A 26385-nucleotide genomic window follows, 5' to 3' on the forward strand; every position below is an offset into this window, starting at 1 on the left:
GGCTAGTGCTCTACCACTTGAGCCACAGTGCCACTTCCGGCTTTTTTCTTTTTGCTTATGTGGTGCTGAGGAATTGAACACAAGGCCTCAGGCATGTAAGGCACGCGCTCTACCACTGAGCCACATTCCCAGCCCTAGAGCAAAATAATTTTAAAAAACTAACAGGGCGCACCATGGCCTTGAGTTCAAGTCCCAGTACAGGCACCAAGAAAACAAATTTCCTACCAAGGTAATTCTTAACTCTTGGCCATTTTGTTATCTATCTTCCCAGCATAGCTCTTCAAGGGTCAGAGTCTTAAAGAAGGGGTGGCATTAGGAACAAGGAATAGAAGATGGCACAAACAGCACATGAGCATGTTACACTGTCATTCTCCTGGGGAAATTGTCTGGACCTGGGTAGCAGTTTTGGAAGCAGAGCCAACATTGGGATTCAAAGGAGATGAATCCATAAGGATGGCTAGACAAACCAAGACCAGGCTATGAGTGGGGAACATATCAAACTGCTGCAGAACCAAAAAAGGCATCATGAACATGCTGTTCAATCCAGCGTCTGGGTGAACATGGCATTCATGTGCAAGAGTTTCATGTCCACAGAGGTGGGGACCACCAAGCCCAGCAACTGTGCCCAGGACCACAGAACTGAGCAAGGGCAGGAAGTTCTAGCCATCTGGCTAGAGCTAGGTTGGGGCTATTTTCCCCAAAGCAGTTGCACCTTCCCATCTTGGGAAGGTGGGGGTGGGGGGAGAGCGGGGGAGAGAGACAGGCAGGGCTGAGCTGCAGTAAGCCAGGGTACTGCTTCATACAGAAACTCTTTGGGGACTCCCCATCTGTGCCCACATACACCTCACAGCCCAAAACACCCCATTGCCAGATGAGGCCCAAGCATTTGCCCACCCCAAGTGAAAATGATGGAAGCCTGGGGGAGAGGTGGAGGTGGAGATAAGGAGCTTTAGGAGGAAGTGGCCTTTGGGGAGGGTTTTCAGAAAGAGAAAGGATCCAGGAGAAATAAGGATAAGGGACTTGAGTGCCCTTATTCTGGGATGTCTGAGGGCAGAGCTGAGAGTTGAAATGAGGACTGTGAGGGAGATCTGGAAAACCTTCTGTTATTACAGTTAGTGCCCTTGGGCCAGCATGGCCTCCCATTCCCCCATCATTAACCTGAAGAGAACCTTCTCTGATGAGTCCCTGTCCACTCACCATCTCACATCAAAGCACTGACCAGAAGCTCAAAGGACTCACTTCAAAGCCACAGAGGTTAGAGTCAATGTCCAGTTCCACTCCTTCCTAGCTGTGCAGCTCTTGGCGAGCCTGTGCTGATCCAATTCAACTCACAGGAGTGAGTTGAATCTATGGGGACCCCCACTCCCTCCACAGACCCTTACTTACATAGGAGCCCAGAAGTGTAGTCGGGGCCAGGACCAGAGCCAAATAGAGACAGGGGGCTGCTACGAGCAGGCTGCAGGCACAGACGAGAGGTTCCGCTCTAGGGTTCACTTTCTTGTATCTTCTGGAAGTCTCTGCACCCAGAACAACTCCGATGATGCCAGTCATAACAGTTAGTACTCCGAAAATCAGGCTGGTGGAGAAGAGCAGAGAGGGCCACATCAGCCCCTGCCTCAGCCCTCACCTGGTCTCACACATTGGCTGAGGGCATGGTGTGGTTCCTCTAGAACCTCTGCAGCTGTGCCCCTCCCTTCAGATGGGGTTTCAGGACCCTGGTCAGAAGCCCATGCATGCCCTGTCAGCCCCTAGTTCCTTCCCTGCCCTGCCATAGACACAGTACTGGCCTTGTCTCTGATCCACAGTACCCCAGCACCCCAGTTCCTAGTCTTTCTCACCTCCACTGACCTTCCTCACTCTCTCATCATCCAAAAATGGCCCTCTCAAGAAATCTGAATTCTAGGGCTGGGAAGATAGCTCAGCGGTAGAGTGCATGCCTTGCAAGCATGAGTCCCTGGGTTCGATTCCTCAGCACCACAAACACAGAAAAAGCCGGAAGTGGCGCTGTGGCTCCAGTGGTAGAGCACTAGCCTTGAGCTGAAGAGCTGAGGGACAGCACCCAGACCCAGAGTTCAGGCCCCATGACCGGCAAAAAAAAAAAGAAATCTGAATTCTAAACCAGGCCCCAGTGCCTACAGTCCTAGCCTGTGATCTCAAAATTAGAGGATCATGGTTCAAGGCCAATCCAGGTGGAAAAGTCTTAAGATTCCATCTCCAATTAACTAGCAAAAAGTTAAATGGCTCTGTAGATGACCTTTACAATAATATTTTTTGGGGGGTCCAGTTGTGAGGCCTGTACTCTGGGCCTGGGCGCTGTCCCTCATCTCTTCAGCTCAAGTCTAGCGCTCTACCACTTGAGCCACAGCACCACTTTTGGCTTTTTTCTTTTTGCTTCTGTGGTGCTGAGGAATAGAACCCAGGGCCTCAGGCATGCAAGGCAAGCGCTCTACCACTGAGCCACCTTCCCAGCCCCTACAATAACATGTTTTTAAAACTTTAACTGTAGCAATAAATTCTGAATCTTTACTATTAAAACAAAACAGCAACAAAAAAGCTAAATGGCTCAAGTGATTGAATGCCAGCCATGAGCAAGCAAGCTGAGCAAAAGCACAAGGCTCTGAGTCAAGTCCTAGTACTGGCAAAGAAGGAAGAGGATGAAGATGGGGAGGAGAGGGAGAAGGATGAGAAGGATAAAAGGGAGGAAGAGAAGAAGGAAGAGGAGGATAAGAGGAGGGGGAGGATTCTGGGCCAGATAAAGTGGCTAACACATGTAATCTCAGCTGCTCAGGAAACATGGAAAGAATGGCAAGGGTTACAGTTTAAAACCAGCTGAGGAAACAAGACCCTATCTCAACAAACAAGTATGTTGTTATGGCAGGTGCATGGCATACAGCTATGTGGGATGCATAGGCATAGGTAGGGGAAAGCCCTACCTGAAAAATAGCTAAAGCAAATCAGGCACCAGTGGCTCACCCCTGTAATCCTAGCTACACAGGAGGCTGAGATCTGAAAAATCACAGTTCTAAGCCATCCTGGGCAAGAAATGCTGTGAGACTCTTATCTCTAATTAACCACTAGAAATGGAGCTGTGGCCCAAAGCGGTATAGTGCTAGCCTTGAGCAAAATGAGCTCAGAGACAACATGCAGGCCCCAAGTCCAATCCTCATGAACAACAAAATAATAACAATAGCTAAAGCTAAAGAGAGCTAGGATTGTGGTTCAAGTTGTAGAATACCTGCCTACCAAGAGAATAGTCTCAATTCTAGAGCCCCAACTCTAGCCCCTCCTCTCCCTCTCACCCCCGTGCTGGGACAGAGCATTCTGAGCTCCTGTAGCATCCCAGCCCTGTCGGGCACGGCATCCACTCCGTCCTCAACTCCCATTCCTGCAGTCCCTGTCTCTCTGGCAGCCTCCAGCTGGCACTGACCTCATTACTGCTCCCATCTGCTCCTGGGCCCACTTCAGCCCATTGGCGCCCCCTTGTGCATCCTCCCCTGGGAACCTGCCCCTGATACCTCCATGCAGAAACCCCCCAGAGTGCTGTCAAAACCCCTCCACCAGCTCCCAAACACCCACCAGGCTCTGGTTCACCTCACCCTGGGGCCCAAATCTGGGCTTAGTCCAGAAATGTTGCTATCTCCACCTTCATACCCTTGCCCAAACTCCTACTCATCCCTTAAGACCCTCTCTTTGGAGATGGCTTTCTCTGTATCCTTGCTGGATTGGGAAGTCGCCCTCTTACTCTACTTAAGCCCTTCCCTTTCAAAGGAGCTCAAAGGCAGAGCTGAGGCTCTGATCAACGTGATGACATTGGGGACAGCTTCCCACCAGCTACCCCATCCCCCAGCTGTCTTCTGTTCAAGTTCCAGCCAGTACAGTGGCCTGGGGGAGCAGGCCCCGGGGGGGAGCAGGCCCTCCCACTTGTGTGGATTCCCCTCTTTCCTGTGGCACAAGAAACAAAGTTCTCAACACTTGCCCTGTGCTTTCTTGGCCCTCTACGTTCCCTTGGCTTAAAGCACTGTTGACCCCAAGCTCCCCACTCCCTGCCCCTCCCCGCCCGGCTGCAAATCCCCACAGACCCACACAGTTCCAGAGTTGTGTGGAATGGCAGGGAGCCTAAGATCCCTCCAACCCCTTCCAGGAAACAAGAGCACGGTCGCATGATCGCTCTCTGCAAACATGGCCATGAAAACCTCTTGCCCCAATGCATCTTCTGGGCGCCCCATGGGCTGAAGGCTGCTGGGCTCACTCCTGCCATCCCTTTAGTGTATAGGAGACAAGTGTGGAGCCCAGAGAGGGCAGGTGCTTGCCTGAGGTCATACACCCACTCAAGGACAGAGCCAGAGCTTCGTGGCTCTCTGCCTACCAGACAGAAGTGAATTTATCCCTTGGCAACATAGAGGTCCTTAACCTCCCCACTACCCCAGTGGAGCAAGGCTCAAGCGCAGCAAGTCATGTGGCCCCGACCTACCTCCCAGATGAACACTACCCGCCTTTGAGTCTTGCTCTGAGCCAGCCATGGAAGACTCTCGGGGCCCTTGAAAGCCTGAGAATCGATCATTCCAACAGGCAACTGTGTTCCCCTGCTGATCCTGGTGAGAGCAGAGGACACGGCCCAGACCCAAGTTCCCTGATCTCTCTGCCTCCCACATAAGACCTTCCAGGATCACAGGCCCCTAGACACCAGAGAATTCTTGGTGGTGATGGTGGTGGTCATTGGGACTTGAACTCAGGGCCTGGGCATTGTCTCTGAGCTATTTTGTTCAAGGCTAGCACCATACCACTTCGAGCCACAGCACCACTTCCAGTTTTCTGGTGGTTAATTGGAGATAACAGTCTCAAGTACTTTCCTGCCTGGACTGGCTTGGAACCATAATCCTCAGATCTCAGCCTCCTGAGTAGCTGGGATGACAGGTGTGAGCCACCAGCGCTAGCTAGAGAGAATCCTTCAGGACTGCAAAGTTCTTACTGTTCCTTACACACCAGCCTCTGCCAGCTGGCTGTCCAGGCTTCACACATGCACCCCAGCAACACTGCTGAATTCTCCCTGAAGCTGTGCTGAGATCCTGGGAATCAATCCTGCATTTCACAGCTTCTGCAAGAAACTGATTTTTGAGTGGTTAATTGGTGCTTTGGGTTAATTTTGTGGTTAATTGGACTTTTCTGACTGGACTGGCTTCAAACTGCAATCCTCAGATCTCAGCCTCCTGAGAAGCTAGGATTCCACTCATGTCTGGAGTCTGTCCTAACCAAGGCAAAGACATTCACAGCAGGCCTATGCAAGACCCCCAAAACAGGCACTACACTACTCTCATCTTCAGAACCTTTGAGAGAAGTCGATTCACAGATACGGCATGGGCTGAGAATGTGGCTTAGTGGTAGAGTAGCTTCCCTAGCATGCATGAAGCCCTGGGTTTGATTCTTCAGTACTGCATACACAGAAAAAGCTGGAAGTGGCACTGTGGCCCAAGAGGTAGAGCGCTAGCCTTGAGCACAAGAAGCTCAGGGACAGCGCCCAAGCCCTGAGATCAAGCTCCAGAACTGGCACACTAGGCAGCGAGAGATGCCAGGACTCCTCCCCTGGCACCCCAGGGGACAGGCCCATGCCCATGCCTTGATTGGAGCCACTGGAGTCACTGCAAGCTGCTGCCCTCCAAAGTGATGAGAAAATACATTTCTACTATTTAAGTAGCCAAGTTTGGGGTCATTCATTGCACTGATCACAAGGAACTAAACTGGCTTGTTTGTCTGCCTTGTGCTATGCAGGGCTGCAGTAAGGCAGGAGGCCAGGCTGTGCGGGAGGTGGAAAGCGACTTTTGCAGGAATGTATGGCCTGCTAATGCCAGAAGGGCAGCTCAGCTCTATCCTCACTGTTTCAAACTGACATGGACCTTTTAGGGTTCAGTCCATTTCTGCCCCCAGAGAGAGGATCTAGCTGCAGAATCAAGATAAACATCAGGCTCTCTCTCTCTCTCTCTCTCTCTCTCTCTCTCTCGCTCTCTCTCTCTCTCTCACACACACACACATACACACACCACACACACACACACGCATGCAAGCACATACACTCTCTCACCACCCCCTCTCTCTCTTCCCCCACTCTCTCTCTCTTGCCAGTACTGAGGCTTAAACTCAGGGCCTTGCACTCTTCTTTTACTCTAGGCTAGCAGCCTACCATTTGAGCCATAGCTTCACTTTTGGTTTTTTGGTGGTTCATTGGAGATGAGTCTCACAGACTTTCCTGCCCTAGCTGGCTTTGAACCATGATTCTCAGATCTCAGACTCTTTTTGATGCCTTCGTTAGCAAGCTTCCTCTAAGTGCCTCTGTGAGCCAGGAAGCCCTGCCAGCTGCTGGGGAAATGATCAGATGTCAGCAGGGACAACGGGAGGTGTGCTCAAAGGATCAGCTTTGGAGTCAGATAGGTTCAAATCCTGCTCTGCTACTTGGTAGCTTTGGAAAGTCACCAAACTCATCTCATCTTCATTGCCTCACTTGTAATACGAGGATAATAGGAATGGCTTCTCTCAAGGGCACCTCACCCAAAATGCTGGCACAAGGCCCAAAGTCAATTTAGAACTGAAGGTGTAGCTCAGTGCTATAGCACTTGACTAAAAAGTACAAGATACTGCGTTTGATCTCAAACAGCACAAAAAAAATTACAAAGTAAACAGTTATCCAAGAGCCAGTGACCAGTAATCCTAGCTTCTCAGGAGGCTGAGATCTGAGAGTCACAATTCAAAGCCAGCCTGGGCAGAAAAGTCTGTGAGACTCTTATCTCCAATGAACCACCAGAAAACTGGAAGTGGTTCTGTGGCTCAAAGTGTTAGCATGCTAGCCTTGAGCAAAAGAGCCTGGGGAGGGGCTGGGAAGGTGGCTCAGTGGTAGAGTGCTTGCCTTGCATGCACGAGGTCCTGGGTTCCATTTCTCAGCACCCCATAAGCAGAAAAAGCCGGAAGTGGTGCTGTAGCTCAAGTGATAGAATGCTAGCCTTGAGCTAGCCTTGAGCTGAGGGACAGCGCCCAGGCCCTGAGTTCAGGCCCCATGACCCAAAAAAAAGTAAAAATTTAATAAGCACTGATGAGAATTACAGGAAGCTCCCTCTAAGCAAGGCAGACGTAGTTGCCTGGGAGCCTGGGGGAGGACGCATCTCTGAGGAAGAGCACAGAGCCCAGGATGGAAAAGGGAAAGTGACACACAGACCAGCAAGGAGGAGGAAGAAGGATTCGGGTGCTCGGAGGAGGGGCGACAGGGATGGGAGGGCTGGGAGATGGCCTGGACTCCTACTAGAGGCTACTGAGACCCTTGAAGAGTTGGTGGGGACAAAAAAGGACCTCAGCAGGGGGTGTCCGGCTCCTCCTGGGATTCTAGGTGCACCCATAAGCAGAGAAGAATCCACACAGGCCCCTTGTCCCCAGGCTCAAGACACAAGGCCAAGCGGCCTCCAGGGGCAATGTGTAACATGAGTGGCCTCACAAAAAAAGCCCCTCTACAAAGAAAGGAGTAATGTCCCCCAAAAAAGCTCTCCCTCCCCACACCACCACCAGAGCCTTTGGACCCCACAGCAGCCTTTAGAGTGGGAAGACAGGGATTTCAGTCCAGAGAAGGCAAAGAAAGCAGCTATCTGTGGTCACACAGGGAGACAGGGCTGGCACCTAGGCCTACAGGCTGACAACTAGACCCAGATGGCTGCTCTCTTCTCAGCAACAGAGGAAGGGGGGACTGAATCCAGGGCTCGGGCCTCCTGAGCACTGCCACAGCCCCAGCCCCAGGCTGAGCCACTGTCTGCCCTACTCCCTCACCTGTCCTGGCTGCCACATGGATCCTGAAAGCAGGGAAGCTGTAGCCCGTGAACCACACGGGCCTCAAACAGAAACTTGGGCGCCCAGAAGCCCAGGGCTCCGGTCACAAAAGTCATGGCTGTCACTCCAAGTGTGGACCACACGAAACTCCAGCTGCAAGAGAGGGTTCCAGGCTGAAGAAAGAGAGATTAGGACCACAGGTGCCAAGCCTGAGGCTTCAGCATCCTCCTCACCTCTTCCACAGCCTCCAGTGCACTATGCCTACTTGCCCCTCTGCTGGACCACATCTCCCCATCCTCTGGCCCTAGTCCAACATTGCATTTCCAGGGCTTGTCCTTGCCTGCCCCCATCTCCCCTGCAGCTCCCTCCATGGGTCACATGGCTCTGGAACATGGATACCTGGGTCCTGTCCTGCCCCATGCTTCAAGAGACCACGAGGCCTTTGGACCCCACAGCAGCCTGTACTTGATTCTCTCTGCTTACCTTAGAGAGGCAAGATCAAACTCTCAGCCTCCTCCAAGCAGCCTGGAGAAGCAGGTCAGGCTGCCAAAATGCATCTATTAAATAACCAAGGAAGGCAGGCCCAGCAGCTCCCTCCTACAGTCCTAGCTACTCAGGAAGCTGGGATCTGTAGCCAAATGAGATAGAAAAAGTTCAAAAGACTCCATCTCCAATTAACACAGTAAAAAGCAGGACTGGAGGCATAATTCAGGTGGTACAGCGTGCCAGCCTAGCAAGCACAAATTCAAGTACTTATACTGATAGGTAAATAAATAATGAACACACTGAAGAGAGTCTCAGGGTCACTGTGGGTGGCGCAGAGGCAGAGCTGGAGCTCACACCATCTACCCCCTCCCAGCCCACACATTCATCTGTCCTGTGGAGTGGCATGGAGGCTGCACCCCAGGTCATGGAGGAGTAACTGGAGCTCAGAAAACAGAGAGGGTGGTAAGCTCTGAGACATCCAGAGAGGGCTCTCTGGAGGCAGGGAGACAGAGAGAGAGGGGTAGGGATGCTGAATGGGGGTTCTGTGGCTGGAAATGAGGAGCAGGATACTCACTTTCTCCCCAGGTATCGGATGTCCTCACACCAGCTGCTCCTCAGGACCCCCGCCACCACCTCTCCCTGCCCCTCAGCAGCTCCTCGAGGTGGGTTGGGAACCAACAGGATGAGCAAGATCAAGGCCACAGCCTCCAGGCAAGGCATGATCTGGAGACAGGAGAGTCCGGGAAGCTCAGGGGCCATATGCTACCACATCCATGAGACTCAGGAGTGAGCACCCATGTGGGATGAACTCTGTGATCCAGGCCTGACATCCAGGTGCTAGTGCTCACAGAACCAGGTAGGTAACTGTTTGCTACCTCTGTGGAGGGGCTGGGCCTCTGGGAGGCACAGTCCCCTGGGATTGATGGCTGTCCAACCCATGGGGCCTGAGGGGCCTGAGCACTCTGCCTCTGAGAACTCCCAGCCCCAATAACCAGTCCTTTTTCTGGCCCTGTCTCTCTGTCGGCCATGGTAACTTGGCCTGCTACCTTCTCCCCATGCTTCTACTCAAAGCAGGTCAGACCACCTACCCAGCCTGGGGTCCCAATTCTGCCTGTCACTCACTGGCTTAGGAGGAATCTGCATGCATGCAGGATTAAGCCTCAGTCCCCCTACCACCCAGATCCTCCTTCTTCTGACTCTTCTGTACCCCTGTTCCGGACTGAGCTGATCATGGCTTCTGGCAACAGGGTCTGCAGGGATGTTCCACATATCCTGGTCCCACTGCCTGAGAGCCTTAGCTTCTGTCCCTTGGGGTCTGCTAAGGGCCTCCCCCTGAGCTAAGAACTTTCCAGTCCTCATCCAACAGTCCTCACAATGCCAGTGGTGACATTCACTTTACAGATGGGCAAACAGAGGCTCTGGCGAAGAAAGCAACTGGCTTGGGGTCACCCCACTAGCAGCTGGGATTTGAACCCCAAGTCTTGACTTCCTCCTGCTCTACATGAGGCCTCACATGTCCAAAACTGCTGATGACTGACGCCCGCATGGCGCCGGGGAACATGCCAAGAGGTCAAGGCCACTGAAGGCTGGAAAGTCCCCACCAGCCCAGGGGGGAAGGGGGGGCATGAGAGGTGGGGCAGAGGGAAGGATAAAGGAAAGGACACTGGACTCACCCGGAGGGCCCAGCGCCAGCTCCCCGTCAGCTCTGACACAGCTGACCCCAGCACGTAGCCCAGACCACTAAGACAGAGGGATAAACAAGGTGAGCAGTGAGTGGTGAGAGGTAGGGCCCAAGGCCTGCCTGACCTGGGAGACTTCAACCCAGGGATCACTCTGTGCCTCCCTTTCCCTGAGAAAAGCAGTTGTGTGAGATTCAGGTGTTATCCACCCTTGGTCAAGCACCCAGCTCCAGTGCTACTCTCCATGTGAGCATGGCAGCTGAACTGCAGAGTTCTGTCTCCCATTCTCCTTGTACAAGCATAGGGAAGTTCAGGACACCAGAGTCAGAGCTTAGGAGCCTGTTCCACCTGTTGTCCCTGCTGAGGGTAAGGCTGCTTTTTCTCTGTGGGAAGCATGCACACTCCCACTGAGGGCCATCTCTGTTCCTTGTGCTCCTCATCGCCTCATCAATTAGCATCACTGCTCTACTCAGTGAGGAAACTACCTCTGAGTGATGAAGTGACAAGGGGTGGGTGCTAGGATTCAGACCCCAATCCTTGTGATCTGACATCCCCTATGCCCAACCTTGTCCCTGATCTGACTCCTTCAGGCCTCAGTGTACACCCAGAGAAATGGATCTAGGGGTAATACAAACCTTCCAACAGGTATGGAGATGTAGAAGATGGTCAATATGTGCGTCCTATGGTCCTGCACGAAGAGGTCCCCCAGGACAGTGGGTGTGATGGTGGAGTAGCTGGCTAGGCCAGCGCCCACAGCTCCCCGGGAAAGGAAGAAGAGCCAGGAGTACTGGATGAGCCAGGCACCGTCCATGGTGAGTTCCAAATATCAACCATGGGTTGAGGGATCGAAGGATATGTAAAGAGTTTGTCAGAGGGTTCAAAGGAACCTCAGGACAGTCCCTAGGGAAGGGGGGGCCACTAACCCCTCTACCCAACACCCACCCCAGCTTCCACAGACCACACAGATGTCCACTACTGGCACCTGGTGATGCTACCTGCTCTGCCCCCACCCCCACCCCCAGCCTTCTCTTGAATCTCTTTCCTCACTAAGGCTAATTCCCAAACCAGGACAAGGTAACTCACACCTGTAATCCTAGCTTCTCAGGAGGCTGAAATTTGAGGACCATGGATCAAAGCCAGCCCAAGCAGGAAATTCTATGAGACTCTTATCTCTCATTAACCAGCAAAAAGCCAAGAGTGAAGGTGTGACTCAAGTGGCAGAGCACCAGCCTTGGGCTAAAAATCTAAGGTATAGCACCCAGGCCCTGAGTTTAAGCTTCAGTACCAGCAAGAAAGAAAGAAGAAAGGAAATAAGGAAGGAAGGAGGGAAGGGAGGGAGGGAAGGTGGGAAGGGAGGGAGGGAGGGAGGGAAGGAGGGAGGGAGGGATGGGGGAAGGAGAGAGGGAAGGAAGAAAGAGAGAGAGAGCAGTTTGCCAAGGCAGGAGCTGTCCCCCCATCGCCAGCAGAGCCTGCAGGGAGAGGGGGCAGTGGGAGATTCAAGAGAGAAAGTCTCATGTTAAGAAAGTCTAAGAGGGGCTGAGAATGCAGCTTAGAGGTAGCGTGCTTGCCTAGCATGCATGAATCCTTGGGTTCAATTCCTCAGTACCACAAAAACAAAAAAAGCCAGAAGTGGCACTGTGGCTCAAGTAATAGAGTGCTAGCTTTGAGCAAAAAAAAGCTAGCTCAGAAACAGTGCCCAGGCCCTGAGTTCAAGCCCCATGAGTGGCAAAAAAGAAAAAGAAAAAAAAATCTAAGAGCCAGGTACCAGTGGCTCACGCCTGTAATCCTAGCTACTCAGGAGGCTGAGATCTAAGGATCGTAGTTCAAAATCAGCCCAGGCAGGAAAGCCTATGAGACTCTTATTTCCAATTAACCACCAAAAAAACAGAAGTTGAGCTGTGGCTCAAGTGGTAGAGCACTAGCCTTGAGCTAAAGAGCTCAGAGACAGCACACAGGCCCAGAGTTCAAGTCCCATGACTGACCACCCCACCCCAAATCTAAGACCTGGAAATTACCTCCTCCTCCAGAGCTAACAGGTGGATCCTGAACCAGCTTGGGTCAGAACGATCTCTACCCAGATCTCATGGGGCAGATCAGAGAGGAAGCAAAGGGTTGCTCCCAGGAGCAGAGTGGTGGACACCTACCTCTGTAGGAACGAAGGAGCTGGAGAGGCCAGCCCCTGACCAGAGCAGGATCCCGAAGCACAGCATGGCCTTGCGACTGTGCCGATCACCCAAGTAGCCAAACACAGGTGCTGACCCCAGCAGGCAGCTGATAAAGACTGGAAGGGACACACAAGGGCAGCCTGGACTCCCCCATGCCAGGGGAAAGGAAGGAGATAGTCCCCCTTTCACCACAGAAAGGAACTAGCTCGGATGCCACCAGCTGGCATCTTGGCAGTGAGCCCAGGACACGCAGAAGAAAAGATAAGACAGCTCTCACAACCCTGATCCAACCAAAACTCCTAAGCCCAAGTGCAGCACCAGGCCTGAGCCAATCTCAGTTCTGCCTCATGGAGCAGCACCCCGGCCTTGAGAAGACAGCCTGCCTCAAACAGCAACCAAAGAGCACAGAGAACAAGCGCATTGTTGACAAACTTGGGTGATTCTGGAAGGTGGGACCGGACTGGTTTGCCTAAGTTGGTCCAGTATTTCCCAGACACTATTGTAAATCTGCTACTTTACAATAAACCCATATTGGCCAGGCACCAACGGCTCATGTTCATAAGCCTAGCTACTCTCAGGGGCTGAGACCTGAGGTTCTTGGTTCATAGCCATCCCAGGGAGGAAAACCCAGGAGACTCTTATCTCCAATTAACCAGCAAAAAGCTGGAAATGATCCTGTGGTTCAGGTGGTAGAGCAACAGCCTTGAGAAAAAAAAAAAAGCAGTGCCTAGTCACTTAGTTCAGGCCTCTTTCTAGAACACACACAAAAATAAATAAATAAATGTGGCTTACTGGTAGAGTGCTTGCCTAGCATGCATGAAGTCCTGGGTTTGATTCCTCAGTACTACATATGCAGAAAAAGCCAGAAGTGGTGCTGTGGCTCAAATGATACAGTGCTAGCCTTGAGCAAATGAAGCTCAAGGACAGTGCCCAGACCCTGAGTTGAAGCCCCCAAGACTGGCAAAAACAAACAAATAAATAAATAAATAAATCCACCCTTACTGATAACAACAACTGGATTAATTAATGAGTTTGCTGTTCTGTAAAAATTAGGAAATAGTCATAGGTTTGTTTGTCCTTGTGCTACATGGATAAAGGAAGCTGGTGAGTCCCGGCCTCAAAGCTGGGATAGCTTTGGCAGGTAGACAAAGGGAGGTCTGGACTCTCCTCCTCAGCCCTGCCTCATCATTCTAGGATTTAAAGCCCAGGACCTAGAATTCCATTCATTGAGTAAAGATGCTTAGCATTTGCTGAACCCAACAAATGTCCAGTTTCTTCACAGATAGTGTTTCAGCCACTCCCACTCTCTCATGACCTACTCTAGTATTGTATGCAAGTGTGGAAATTAGGACAAGTTTGACCTACAAAACCAGCAATTTAATAATGGGTCGACCTTATACTCCACAGAGAATGATCTTTGGGGTCAACGGCTATTAAAGTTCTTAATAGCTAGTGCCAAAATAGGCTTCAAAAAGACTTTATCAGCTTACACTCACATAGAAGCACATGCCAAAGCCACTGCTGCAACCAACTGCATTACATTTGTGTATGTAATGAGAATCAAATGGCATCTCTCTGATGTTTTATCCACTTTGTCCTAGTCCCAGGAAACTGAGCAACAGTTCTTCATTTTCACCTTTTTTTTTTCCTGTCCTGGGGCTTGAACTCTGGGCCTGGGTGCTATCTCTGAGCTCTTTTGCTAAAGGCTAACACTCTACCACTTGAGCCACAGTACCTTTTCTGGTTTTTTCTGTGATTAATTGGAGAAAAGAGTCTCACGGACTTTGCTGCCTGCACTGATTTTGAACCATAATCCTCAGATCTCAACCTCCTGAGTATCTAGGATTTACAAATATGAGCCACCAATGCCCAGTTTTGCTCATTTTGAGGGAAGGGATATTTGCCTATAATTTTTATTAAAAATAACTTTCTCAGTCTTTTATATTAGGCTTAAAGGATTCAAAGTACAAGTTCTTGGCCAGGAGTGGTAGTCATGCTTATAATTTCAGCTGTAGCTGAAACATGAGACATAAGACTCTCTTAAGACCAGGAGTTTGAGACCAGTCTATGCAATATAGTAAGAATTCCACCTCCCCACACACAAATAATAATCTAGAGTCAAACCATTTGAATTCAGATCCTACTCTCTAGCAATTGTGGCCTTCACTCTCTCTTTTCCTTTTACATCAGCCACAGAACAGTAATAGTACCTGCTTTATAAATCTATTGAGGTCACTCAAATGTATAAATGGTACCTGAATGGCTCTATAATAATGTTCATTAAGTATTGTCTATTATTATTACTAACTGTATAGTTCCTGTCAACATGATGCAGAAGTGTTTAGCTGTGATGGAGACAACGCTATCAGTCTTCCTTTTGTAGGGGAGCATTGTTCCATGCCCCATTTGTGCATATTTTTACCTGGTGCTAAGAATCTCCAGGGCTCATGATGTTTTCACTCACTGCTGGTGCTCCATCACTTGAGCCATATACCCAGACCAATATTTTTCTGGCTAATTGAAGCTGGCTTTGAACTGCAGTACTCCAGTTCTCAGCTTCCTGAGTAGTTTGGGTTATAGGTCTGAGCTACAAGTGTCCATATCTTCTTTGCACAAGTGTGCATATCTTCTTTGTCAAAAGTTATACACCTTGGAAGTGGTGCTGTAGCTCAAGTGGTAGAGCGCTTGCCTTGAGCTGAAGAGCTGAGGGACAGCACCCAGCCCAGAGTTCAAGCCCCACGACCGACAAAAAAAAAAAAAAGTTATACACCCATGGGCATTGGGGGCTCACACCTGTAATCCTAGCTACTCAGGAGGCTAAGATCTGAGGATTGCAGTTTAAAGCCAGTCTAGAAAGGAAAATATGTGAGACTCTTATTTCCCAAAAGCCAGAAGTGGTGCTGTGGCTCAAATGGTAGAGTTCCATCCTTGAGCACAAAAACTGAGGGACAGTGCCCAGACCCTGAGTTCAAGCCCAAGGACCATCAAAAAAAAAAAACAGTTATACAAATATTTCTCCACCAGGGCTGGGAAGGTGGCTCAGTGGAAGAGCACTTGCCTTGCATGCATGACGCCCTGCATTCCATTCCTCAGCACCACATAAGCAAAAAGAAAAAAGCCGGGGGCTGGAAAGGTGGCTCAGTGGTAGAGCACTTGCCTTGCATGCATGAGGCCCTGGGTTCGATTCTTCAACAACACATAAACAGAAAAAGCCAGAAGTGGCACTGTGTCTCAAGTGGTAGAGCACTAGCCTTGAGCTGAAGAGCTGAGGGACAGCACCCAGGCCCAGAGTTCAGGCCCCACGACCGGACCCAAAAAAAATTCTCCAGGTGTTTAAGCACCTTCATGGGGTGGGAGATAAGGATCATTTGCAATATACAAATTCCTTAAATCTGCAAGTACTCTAGCCCTCCACAAGGACCTGACTACAGAAGGCAAGCACTCTACATTCCTACCATCTCCATGTTCTGCTCATTGTTGTGATGACATGACAGGAATTAGTGGGGTAAGGGATAGAATATGGCTGAGTGCTAGTGGCTCACACCTGTAATCCAAGCTACCCAGGAGACTGAGATCTGAGAATCACAGTTCAAAGCCAGCCTGGACAAGAAAGTACATGAGACTCTTATCCCTAATTAACTACCAAAAAGAAAGAAAAGAAAGAGGGCTTGGAATATGGATTAGTGGTAGAGTTCTTGCCTAGCACGCATGAAGCCCTGGGTTTGATTCCTCAGTACCACATAAACAGAAAAGACTGGAAATGGTGCTGTGGCTCAAGTGGTAGTGTGCTAGCCTTGAGCAAAAGAAGGTCAAGGACATGCCCAGGCCCTGAGTTTAAGCCCCAGAACTGACTAAAGAAAAAGAGAGAGGGAAGGAAGGAGGGAAGGAAGGAAGGAAGGAGGGAGGGAAGGGAGGGAGGGAGGGAGGGAGGGAAGGCAACCCAGAACAAGTAACTCGTACCTGTAATCCTAACTCAGGAGGCTGAGATCTGAGACTCAAAATTCAAAACCAGCTAGGGCAAGAAAATCCACAAGACTCATAGCCAATTAATCACAGAAAAAGCCAGAAGTGGCACTGAGGCTCAAGTGGTAGAGTGCTAGCCTTGCACAAAAAGGAGCTCAAGACAGCAATCAAGCCCAGAATTCAAGCCCAGGACTGGCAAAAAATTTTAAAAGCTCAGGGATAATGCCCTGAATTTAAGCCCCAGAATGGGCACCGAGAGGGGGGAGGGAGAGAGAGAGAGAGGTGGAATATGGAGGCAAACTTCCTGAATTCAAATCTTACCTTCAGCAAAATCATAACTTCTCTTAGTCTGTTCAGAACCTAAAAAATGGACATCAGGCTAATGCCTGTCTCATGGGTTTGCTGTGAAGGTTAAATGCATTTCTAATTAAAGTACTTAGAAAGTTGGGGTATGGCCCAATGGTACAGCACACACCTAGCATGTAGTAGGCCCTCAATTTGAGCCTCAGTACTATAAATAAAATTAACTAAAGTTACATAAAATGTGTATGCGGGCGCACGTGCATGCATGTGCACATGCTAATACTAGAGGTTGAACTCAGAGCCTTTCACTCTCACTTAGCTTTTTCCCTCAAGAATGGTGTTCTACCACTTGAGCCACACCTCTATTTCCAGTATTTTGTTGGCACAGACTTTCCTGCCCAGGCTGGTTTCAAATATTGATCCTCAGAGCTTAGCCTCCTGAGTAGCTAGGATTACAGGCGTGAGCCACCAGCACCCTGCACTCACTACTGTGTGTGTGTGTGTGTGTGTGTGTGTGTGTGTGTGTGTGTGTGTGTGTGCCAGTCTTGAGCTTTGCACTCAGAGTTTGGGTACTGTCCCTGAGTTTTTATGCTCAAGGACAGCTCTGCTTCCTGCTTTTGGGTGGTAAGTTGGAGATAAGAGTCTCACAAACTTTCCTACCAGGGCTGGTCCCAAACCATGATCCTTGATCTCAGCCTTCTGAGTAGCTGGGATTACAGTCATGAGTTAACCAGCACTGGGCTGTTTTGTTTTGTTGTTTTTGTTTTTTTTTTGACAGGGTCTTGTTATACATGTAAGCCAGGTTGAACTCAAACTTGTGATCCTCTTGCCTCAGCCTCCAAGTATAGCTATGTTTCAGGAAAGAGGGACTCCAAGTATAGCTATGTTTCAGGAAAGAAGGACTTTTATTTATTTATTTTTTTTGGCCAGTCCTAGGTCTTGAATTCTGGGCCTGGATACTGTCCCAAAGCTCCTTTTGCTCAAGGCTTAGTGCCCTACCACTTGAGCCACAGCACCACTTCCAGCTTTTTCTGTGATTATTTGGAGTTAAGAGTCTCACAGAGTTTGCTGCCTGGGCTGGCTTTGAACTTTGATCCTCAGATCTAAGCCTCCTGAGTAGCTAGGATTGCAGGCATGAACCACCAGCACCTGGCTAGAAAGAGGGTTTTTATGGTTGTTTTTTGGATTATTGTTTTCCCTGCAGTGCTAGGAATGGAAACCAGGGCCTTTCACATGCTGGGGAAGCACTCTCTCATTTTAGCCACACTTTCAACCCACTTTCTTCCCTAACATTTAAAACAGTTTAATGTAGGTTGGAAAAGTTACAAAGGATGTGATTTCTGGCATTATTGTGTGCAATGGGCCCCCCAGATCCTGGGTCGCATGGCTTGGATTACACCCACCATATATTGAAAATACTAGGAAAACCTGTAGCTGGGGCTGGGGGCTCACCCCTGTAATCCCAGCTACTCAGGAGACTGCAACTAAGGATACTAATTCAGTCATCCTGGGCAGACAAATCCCAGACACTCTTATCTCTAATTAACCAGCAAAAAGCTGGGAGTTTATTCTTCATGTGAACTGCTTATCAAATATATGCTTGCAATGACTTTTTTTAAAAAAGCTGGGAGTGGAAATATGGCCCAAATGGTAGAAAGCCAGCCTTCAGTGAGGGAGGACAAACAAAAGAGCTAGAGTTCAAGACCTAAGGGCTGGGAATGTGGCTCAGTGGTAGAGTGCTTGCCTAGCATGCATGAAGCCCTGAGTTTGGTTCCTCCATAACACATAAACAAAAACTTAAAAAATGAAATTTAAAAGAAAGAAACATTAAAAATTTAAAAGAAGAGAAGGAGAGGAAGAAGAAGAAGGAGGAGGAGGAGGAGGAGGAGGCAGCAGCCGCCACCGGTGGCTCACACCTATAATCCTAGCTACTCAGGAGGCTAAGATCTGAAGATCATGGTTCAAATCCAGCTGGGGCAGGAAAGTCCATGAGACTCTTATCTTCAATTAACCACCAAAAAACTGCAAGTGGCATTGTGGTTCAAGTGGTAGAGCACTCGCCTTTAGCTGAAGAACTCAGGGACAGCACCTAGGCCCAGAGTTCAAGCCCTACAACTGACCAAAAAAAAAAAAAAGAGTTCAAGACCTAGTACCAGAAAAGGAAGGAAGGAAGGAAAGAAGGAAGAAAGGAAGGGAGAGAGGCAGGGAGGAAGGGTGTCAGCACTGAATTCGTACAGTCATTTTTTTCCTCATTATTCCCCAAATGATACAATACAAAGACTCAGTTGCATAGCTTCAGATAAGGAATCTAGAGCACATTTAGAGTCTGCAGGAGGATTAACCAATTCTGCAAGCACTGGGTCATTTCCTGGGAGGGAAGCAGTCCCTGTGGTCCTGGAAATGGTCTCCTGTGGATGCTGAGGGATGATTTTTTTTTTCAGTAATGGGACTTGAACTCTGGGCCTGGGCACTGCCTCTGAGCTCTTCAGCTCAAGGTTAGTGCTCTACCACTTTGAGCCACTGCACTACTTCCCATTTCTGGTGGTTAATTGGAGATGAGAGTCTCACGAACTTTCCCGCCCAGGCTGGCTTTGAACCGCCATCCTCAGATCTCAGCCTCCAGAGTAGCTAGGATTACAGGCATGAGCCCCCCAGGGCCCTATGATTTGCGGGGGGAGATAAACTATATTTTCAACCAAATTCTTGGTGGTGTAGCTCAAGTTCATTGGATTTATGGTAATAGTCCACCCTCCAGTCCACCCTCCCTTGCCAAACCAACCAACCTGGCAAATCAGACTGACAGCAAGAAAAACACTGACTTCTTCATTTTCTGAATAAAGTCATGTGTTGAAATCCATTCTCCCTGCCTCCCCTCAGCTACTATCTCCTATCTGAATGCTAATTCACTGATAAGGGGCAGACAAGCACAACCCTAGATAAAGCTTGGCTTCTGGGAGGTGGGGGTGGGGGGTGGGGGGGTGGTATATGGCCAGGCCCTTGTGCTTTCGGGGTTGTGCTTAGTCCTCTCCACAGAAGTCACAAGTCTCTCTGCTGGGTCCCTCTGCTCTTCACCCTAGAGTTTTAGTGTCTTCCTGCTTTCGATGGTGGACAAGAGATTGTATGGAAGGGTGACGAGGCAGCCCCTTCGAATGGGTGCAGACCTTTTCTCTGGCTGATCACAATAAAAGAACTGAACCAGTTGCTGGTGGCTCACGCCTGTAATCCTAGCTACTCAGGAGGCTGAGAGCGGAGGATTGCAGTTCAAAACCAACCTGGGCAGAAAAGTCTGTGAGACTCATCTCAATAAACTATTCTGAAAAAAAAAAAAAAAAAAACAGAAGCAGTGCTGTGTGCTCAAGAGCACTAGCCTTGAGCACAAAGAGGCTCAGAGACAGCGCCCAGGCCCTGAATCCAAGCACCAGAACTGGCACACACTAAAATAATAAAAAAAAAAAAAATCTGAGCTAGTGCTGGTGGCTCATGCCTGCAATCCTCAGAAGTCTGGGATCTAAGGTTCGAAGTCAACCTTGACAAGACAAATCCAACTCTGATCTTCAACTAACTAGCAAAAAGCCAAATGTGGAGGTATGACTCAAGTGGCAAAGCAGTAGCTTGAGCAGAGTAGAAGTTGAGTGGGAAAAGCTAAGCAAGAGCACAAAGCCCAGAGTTCAAGCCCAGTACCAACACATACAAAGGATCTGAAAGTGATTCTCTCAACACCGCATTCAGGCAGCGCGGGGGGGGGGGGGGGGGCGCCCCAGGCAGTCTTTTTGCATACCTGGGGAACCTATACCTAGTAGGAAGCCAGGTTCTACAGCTGTGTGATAAGCAACTATCAGAAAGAAGGGGGGCCCACAGAGGGGCCGCTGTGGGTGCTGGATGCAAGCTGGAATGCACATAGGGATGCCTTGTGCTATGACCATATGTGACTACCTGTATGCAAAACATGGGTGGCTCCTGGCCATCTACCCAGAACATCATGAGCCAGGGTGCCATAAAGACACTGCACATCCATGTTCATTGCCACACTAGTCACATTAGCCAAGTTATGGAAACAGCCCAGATGCCCCACAACAGATGAGTAGATACAACAACAATGTGGCACCTATACACAATGGAATTTTACTCATCCTTTAGAAAGAATAATATGTCATTTGGATGGACCTAGAACAAATTCTGTTAAGTGAGGTAAGCCAAGCTCAGAGACATATGCAGAAGCTAGATCTAAAATATGCCAGCACATGATAACTTATACAGGACTCTAAACATTCCCACACAGTAAAACCAAAGGAGGATACTCTTAGGGGAGGAACACAAAGGTGCAATGCCTATGTGCATCTGCTCATATAAGATAATATTTATCAAAATGAACTGCAGGAAATGGAAACAAGAGTTTTTTTCTTTAAAAAAAATTTCTGCATCCCAGGTTCTTCAATATATACCATCCACCTGTAACAATCCCTTATCAGCTTGGGTTGTGGAAAGTAATAGCCTTTTTTTTTTTGGTTGGTCATGGGGCTTAAACTCTGGGCCTGGGCGCTGTCCCTCAGCTCTTCAGCTCAAGGCTAACGCTCTACCACTTGAGCCACAGCATTTCTGGCTTTTTCTGCTTATGTGGTGCTGAGGAATCGAACCCAGAGCCTCATACATGCAAGGCAAACACTCTACTACTGAGCCACCTTCCCAGCCCCTAGCCTTAATCTTAAAAAAAAAAAAATGTGGGTGGTTATCACCATGCAGACACTCACAAGGGAAAGTAAGCGTTAAATGTGCCACTCTGGAATGGTTCATGTCACTGCTGGATGATCCTACACTTTAAGCTCTCTATGGCCCTGAGCTCTTTGTAGCCCACATGGAGGAATGGGCTTCTGGCTGGCTGGTTGTCAGTCTATCTGCATCCTGGTGATCAGATTTTGCCACTGTCTAAGAAAAGCATACATGAGGATGTCTTGGTCTCTGAGAAATACTCAAATGTGTTCACAAACATAAGCAAACAAGTGACAACATTGCCATGGTGACAGGACAGTCAGAGATGTTTCTGTCTCTCTCCCTCATCTTGTCCTGCAGCCCCTGTCCTCTGCTCCTTCTAGCACAACTGTGCCCAGTCCCAGTCCCAGCCCACCTCTGCATAGGGCACCCACCTCCAGGGCCCAGGACTACTTACCTGTCTGAAGCAAACCAGCATCACTGTCACTGATGTGAAAAGACTTCTGTATGTCTGGCAGCATTCCTGGGGACACAGGGACCGTGGTCAGGAAGTGAGAACTAGCTTGCCAACATCCTGACTTGGGGACAGGACATAGCTGACCAGCACTCACCAGGCATGGCACCTCTAGTTCTCCCATTCCCCTGTTCAATATCACACACACACACACACACACACACACACACACACACGCCTATAAACCCACATTCCACACACAGTTGCATACAGCACATATACATACACATGTAGATACACATGCATTCAGATAAACAGTTGGTTGGAGCTGGGAATGTGGTTTTGTGGTAGAGTGCTTGCCTAACATGCATGAAGCCCTAGGTTCAATTCCTCAGTACCATATAAACAGAAAAGGCTGGAAATGGTTTTGTGGCTTAAGTGGTAGAGCACTATCCTTAAGCACAGAAAGACTCAGGGACAGTACTCAGTTCATGCCCCAGGATTGGCAAAATAATGATAATAATCATAATATTAACAGATGAACAGTTGTTCACAGAGAAAAAGTACTTGCACAAACACAGAGCCTCAGTGACAAACACATAAAACCCGATTCACACATCCAAATACACCAGCACACATGCTCTAAGACATGCACATAAATATACCAGCAGGTAGGCATGTGGACACCTCATGGCTGCCATTCACATTGTAGTCAGAGTGACTGCCAATTCCATCTTACTGCACAGGACAGTGTTCTTCACCTAGATCTCCATGTACGTGAGAGGATTGCCGAGCCCCAGGACTCCCATTCCACACTCACTAGGGCTCTGAAGCCTCTCCCAGACTTTAGTAGCCACAGGCTGGTGCCATGGCACTCTGCCCAATGAAGATGGAGGAAGTTCAGCAGAATCTGAGCTCTATTTTAGCTTTTTGGTGTCATCTCGATGAGGGCCAGGGTCATCATAGTGCTTGGGAGCCATGTGGATCTGTGGTTATTGTGCTACTACCACAGAATACTTGGGTCTGGGTACTTTATTTTTTGGTCAGTTGTGAGGCTTGAACTCTGGGCCTGGGAGCTGTGTGTCCCTGAGCTCTTCAGCTCAAGGCAAGTGCTCTACCACTTGAGTCACAACGCCACTTCCAGTTTTCTGGTGGTTAATTGGAAACAAGAGTCTCACGGATGTTCCTGCATGGGCTGGCTTTGAACCATGTTCCTCAGATCTCAGCCTCCTGAGAAGCTAGGATTACAGGCGTGAGCCACCAGCACCCAGCAAGGGCCTGGGTACTTTATAAAGAAAATAGATGTCATGCATCAGTGGCTTACGCCTGTAATCCTAGCTACTCAGGAGGGTGAGATCTGAGCATCATAGTTCAAAGCCAGCCCAGGCAGGAAAGCCCATGAGACTCTTATCTCCAGTTAACCACCAGAAAACCTGAAGTGGCGCTGTGGCTTGAGTGGTGGAGCATTAGCCTTGAGCTAAAGAGCTCAGGGACAGTGCCCAGGCCCAGAGTTCAAGCCTTATGACTGACAAAAAAAAAAAAAAAAAGAGTCTCATGTACTTACTTGCATAGTCAAGCTTCAAAGATTGATCCTCAGGTTTCAGGATTACAGGCACGAGCCACCTGAGCCCAGCAGTTTTAAATATTTTTATTTACGCCGGGCGCTGGTGGCTCACGCCTGTAATCCTAGCTACTCAGGAGGCTGAGATCTGAGGATCGCGGTTCAAAGCCAGCCCGGGCAGGAGAGACCTTGAGACTCCTATCTCCAATAAACCACCAGAAAACCAGAAGTGGCGCTGTGGCTCAAGTGGTAGAGCGCTCGCCTTGAGCTGAAGAGCTGAGGGACAGCGCCCAGGCCCAGAGTTCAAGCCCCACGACTGACAAAAAATATATATATATTTTTATTTACATGTATTGTGTTATTTCTGTTACTTAGTAAAGGTTTCAATGTTTGTTTTTATGCTGGTCCTTGGGCTTGAACTCAGGGCCTTGGTGCTGTCCCTGAAATTTTTGGCCAAGACTAGCTCTATAGCATGTGAGCCACATCCCCATTTCAAGATACTAATCTCAATGACGTCCCTATCTGGGCTGGCTGTGAACTATAATCCTCAGATCTCAGCCTCCTGAGTAGATAGCAGAAGAGGTTTGAACCACAGGTACCTGGGCTCATAGGTTCAGAAACCTCCTAAAATAAGCTGAATACTTTATTTTGACCAACAGTTTTCCATGAGTAGGTTTCAGACATTTTTCAGGTTGTAAGGGAGGAAAAAGCTGAGTTGGAAAACCAGGAACACTTGCTCAGGGTGCTAATGTGTCAGAGAAACTATTCACGGTGACATAATTGTGCTTTTATTTTTTTCAATCAATAAAATTCCTTTTAATTCCCTTCTTTGTAAGAATTTTCAGTTCTTTGGTTTTCAATACCAACTAATTTAAATATCTTACTATTAGACCTTCTTTGAGAATTGATCACACAGTATATGAGTTTCCTCTTTTGTGTGCCTGTTTTTAAGGGCTTGATATGGGTCCACTATGGCTCCTCCTCAGATGAGCTTCCTCAGGAGACCCAATGATTATGCAAAAGGTCTGATGAGTTGACAGGTGTTATGGAGGAGTCTGGGTGTATTCAAGTGACTGGATGCGTTTGTATCGATTTATATACATCACTGATTTAATATTTCCAATGAATGAAGTGTAATTTTACTGCTTATTCCACCTGAAAATGAATTATATATGTCAAAGTTCAATATTTTACACATATGTTTACATATATATATATGCATATATATTTATGTATACATAGTATGTGTGTATATATACATATATTTACATTTTTCTCTGTAAGAACTATAAACATTTTTAGATCTATCTCAAACTCAGGAAGGGAAGAAACTGGTAAGGTTGATATTTCAAATCAAGAAGGCAAATTCTTTTTATTTTGTTACATTTTACCTTTTTCCTTGGGTCACAATAAAATTAACATGATCAGTGAAAATTTACCTACCAGCTCTGACAAGGGTCTCATGACAGATGACACATGTTGGATGGAAAGAGAATATAGGCAAGCAATACAAGGTCATTTATAACAACTCATCTTTTAGAACCCAGTTGTATGAGACCCTAGAAACACCCTCCTGAGACAGCATGCATCTCCTCACTAGGGTAGAGCCCCCATGACCTAATGACCTCCCACAAACCCTTCTTCCTCCAGGTTCCACCATGTCCCCATCTCCACAGCGGGGACCATTCCTTTAGCACATGAGCTTTGGAAGAGACACAGCATACACACTTTCCTTAAATCCTGGGAAGGCCAACAGCCAGGCCCTGCACTGGGCATGTCCAGCTTTCCCCTAAGAGGCATTGACTATTGCACTGACTATGCAAATGAGGAAAGGGGTTCCAGCTGCCCATGTTTGCACAGCTGTAACTGGGGGAGCAGGGGCTCAAGTCCTGGCCAGAGGTAGCCTGCCTTCCCACTCAGCAGCATAAGACAGAAACAAAAACCTCCAAACAGGACCTGCAGTCTACCACAACCACACCAAGAAAGCCCCACAGCCCCTCTAAGACCTGGTACGTGGCAAGCGCAATCCCTCAGGAATCAGAAGTGCTGAGTGAGAGTTTTGTTTAGAGCTCTAGTTTGGGCTCAGCTACCATTACATCCAGACAGGAAATGACTTTTCCCCCTTTTTAATATCACAAAGAAGGCATAATAGCTGGAGGGGGGAAATATAGATGACACCAAGTAGGCAAAATCAACTATTAAGTAAGATCTTCTCTAGTTGCACTCATCAGCCATGTTTAGGATTTCATTCGTGTGAGTGGCCTGTGGCCCAGGTGGAGCTGGCTTCACTTTTGCCTGTATTGATCCCCTGACCACCAGAACCCTTTCCCACAAGAGAACCAGCTGCTGCACCAACGCCTGTCCCCAGCAACCCAGGACATGCATGGTCTTACTTCTCCAAGGCTTTATCCTAACCACAAGGACCCTAGGCAGAGGAAATCCCAGCAGGAAGGGGCTCCTGACAGGACTCAAGGTCTGATGATCCAGCCAAGGATGCGGGGGAAGAGGAAGCGCAGACAGCCCAGCCTCAGGGATCAGAAAACAGTCCTAATGTTTCCCACTCCCCCGTACCTCTCCTTCAGCTTCTCCTGATCCTCTCGCCTCCCTACCTCAAATCCAATTACATTTTCCACTTAAAACTTTTCCCAAAGCCGGGCGCCGGTGGCTCACACTTGTAATCCTAGCTACTCAGGAGGCTGAGATCTGAGGATCGCTGTTCAAAACCAGCCAGAACAAGAAAGTCTGTGAGACTCTTATTTCCAATAAACCACTCAGAAAACCAGAAGTGGTGCTGTGGCTCAAGTGGTAGAGCAATAGCCTTGAGCTGAAGAGCTGAGGGACAGCGCCCAGGCCCAGAGTTCAAGCTCCACAACCATAAAAAAAATAAAATAAAATAAAATAAACACCTTTTCCCAGAGCCAGGCACTGGTAGTTCATGCCTATAATCCTAGCTACTTAGGAAACTGAGATATGAGTATCGTGGTTCAAAGCCAGAGCAGGCACAAAAGTCCATGAGACTCTTATTTTCAATTAACCACCACCAAAAAACCAGAAGTGGAGTTACGGCTCAAAGTAGAGTGCTAGCCTTGAGCAAAAGAGCTCAGGGACAGGCACTGAGTTCAAGCCCGACAACTGACAAAAGAAAGAGAGAGAGAGATAGAGAGAGAGAGAGGAAAGAAAGAAAGAAAGAAAGAAAGAAAGAAAGAAAGAAAGAAAGAAAGAAAGAAAGAAAGAAAGAAAGAAAGAAAGAAAGAAAGAAAGAAATAT

General features: G+C 48.6%; 1 protein-coding gene across 1 annotated transcript in view; it reads right to left on the bottom strand.

Annotated features, from left to right (window-relative positions):
- Positions 1–26385, bottom strand: part of Spns3 (spinster homolog 3 (Drosophila)) — a 68955-nt gene that overhangs the window by 41507 nt on the left and 1063 nt on the right. Inside the window, exons 2-8 of the mRNA XM_013013254.1 lie at positions 21561–21626; positions 12110–12246; positions 10601–10752; positions 9960–10026; positions 8861–9009; positions 7801–7953; positions 1387–1576 (exon numbers count right to left, since the gene is read on the bottom strand). Coding sequence (XP_012868708.1) covers positions 1387–1576; positions 7801–7953; positions 8861–9009; positions 9960–10026; positions 10601–10752; positions 12110–12246; positions 21561–21626 — 914 coding nt within the window. The remainder of the gene's footprint in view (positions 1–1386; positions 1577–7800; positions 7954–8860; positions 9010–9959; positions 10027–10600; positions 10753–12109; positions 12247–21560; positions 21627–26385) is intronic.

This window comes from Dipodomys ordii, unplaced genomic scaffold (genome assembly GCF_000151885.1).
Source record: "Dipodomys ordii isolate 6190 unplaced genomic scaffold, Dord_2.0 Scaffold19, whole genome shotgun sequence".
NCBI classification, from domain to species: Eukaryota; Metazoa; Chordata; class Mammalia; order Rodentia; family Heteromyidae; genus Dipodomys; species Dipodomys ordii.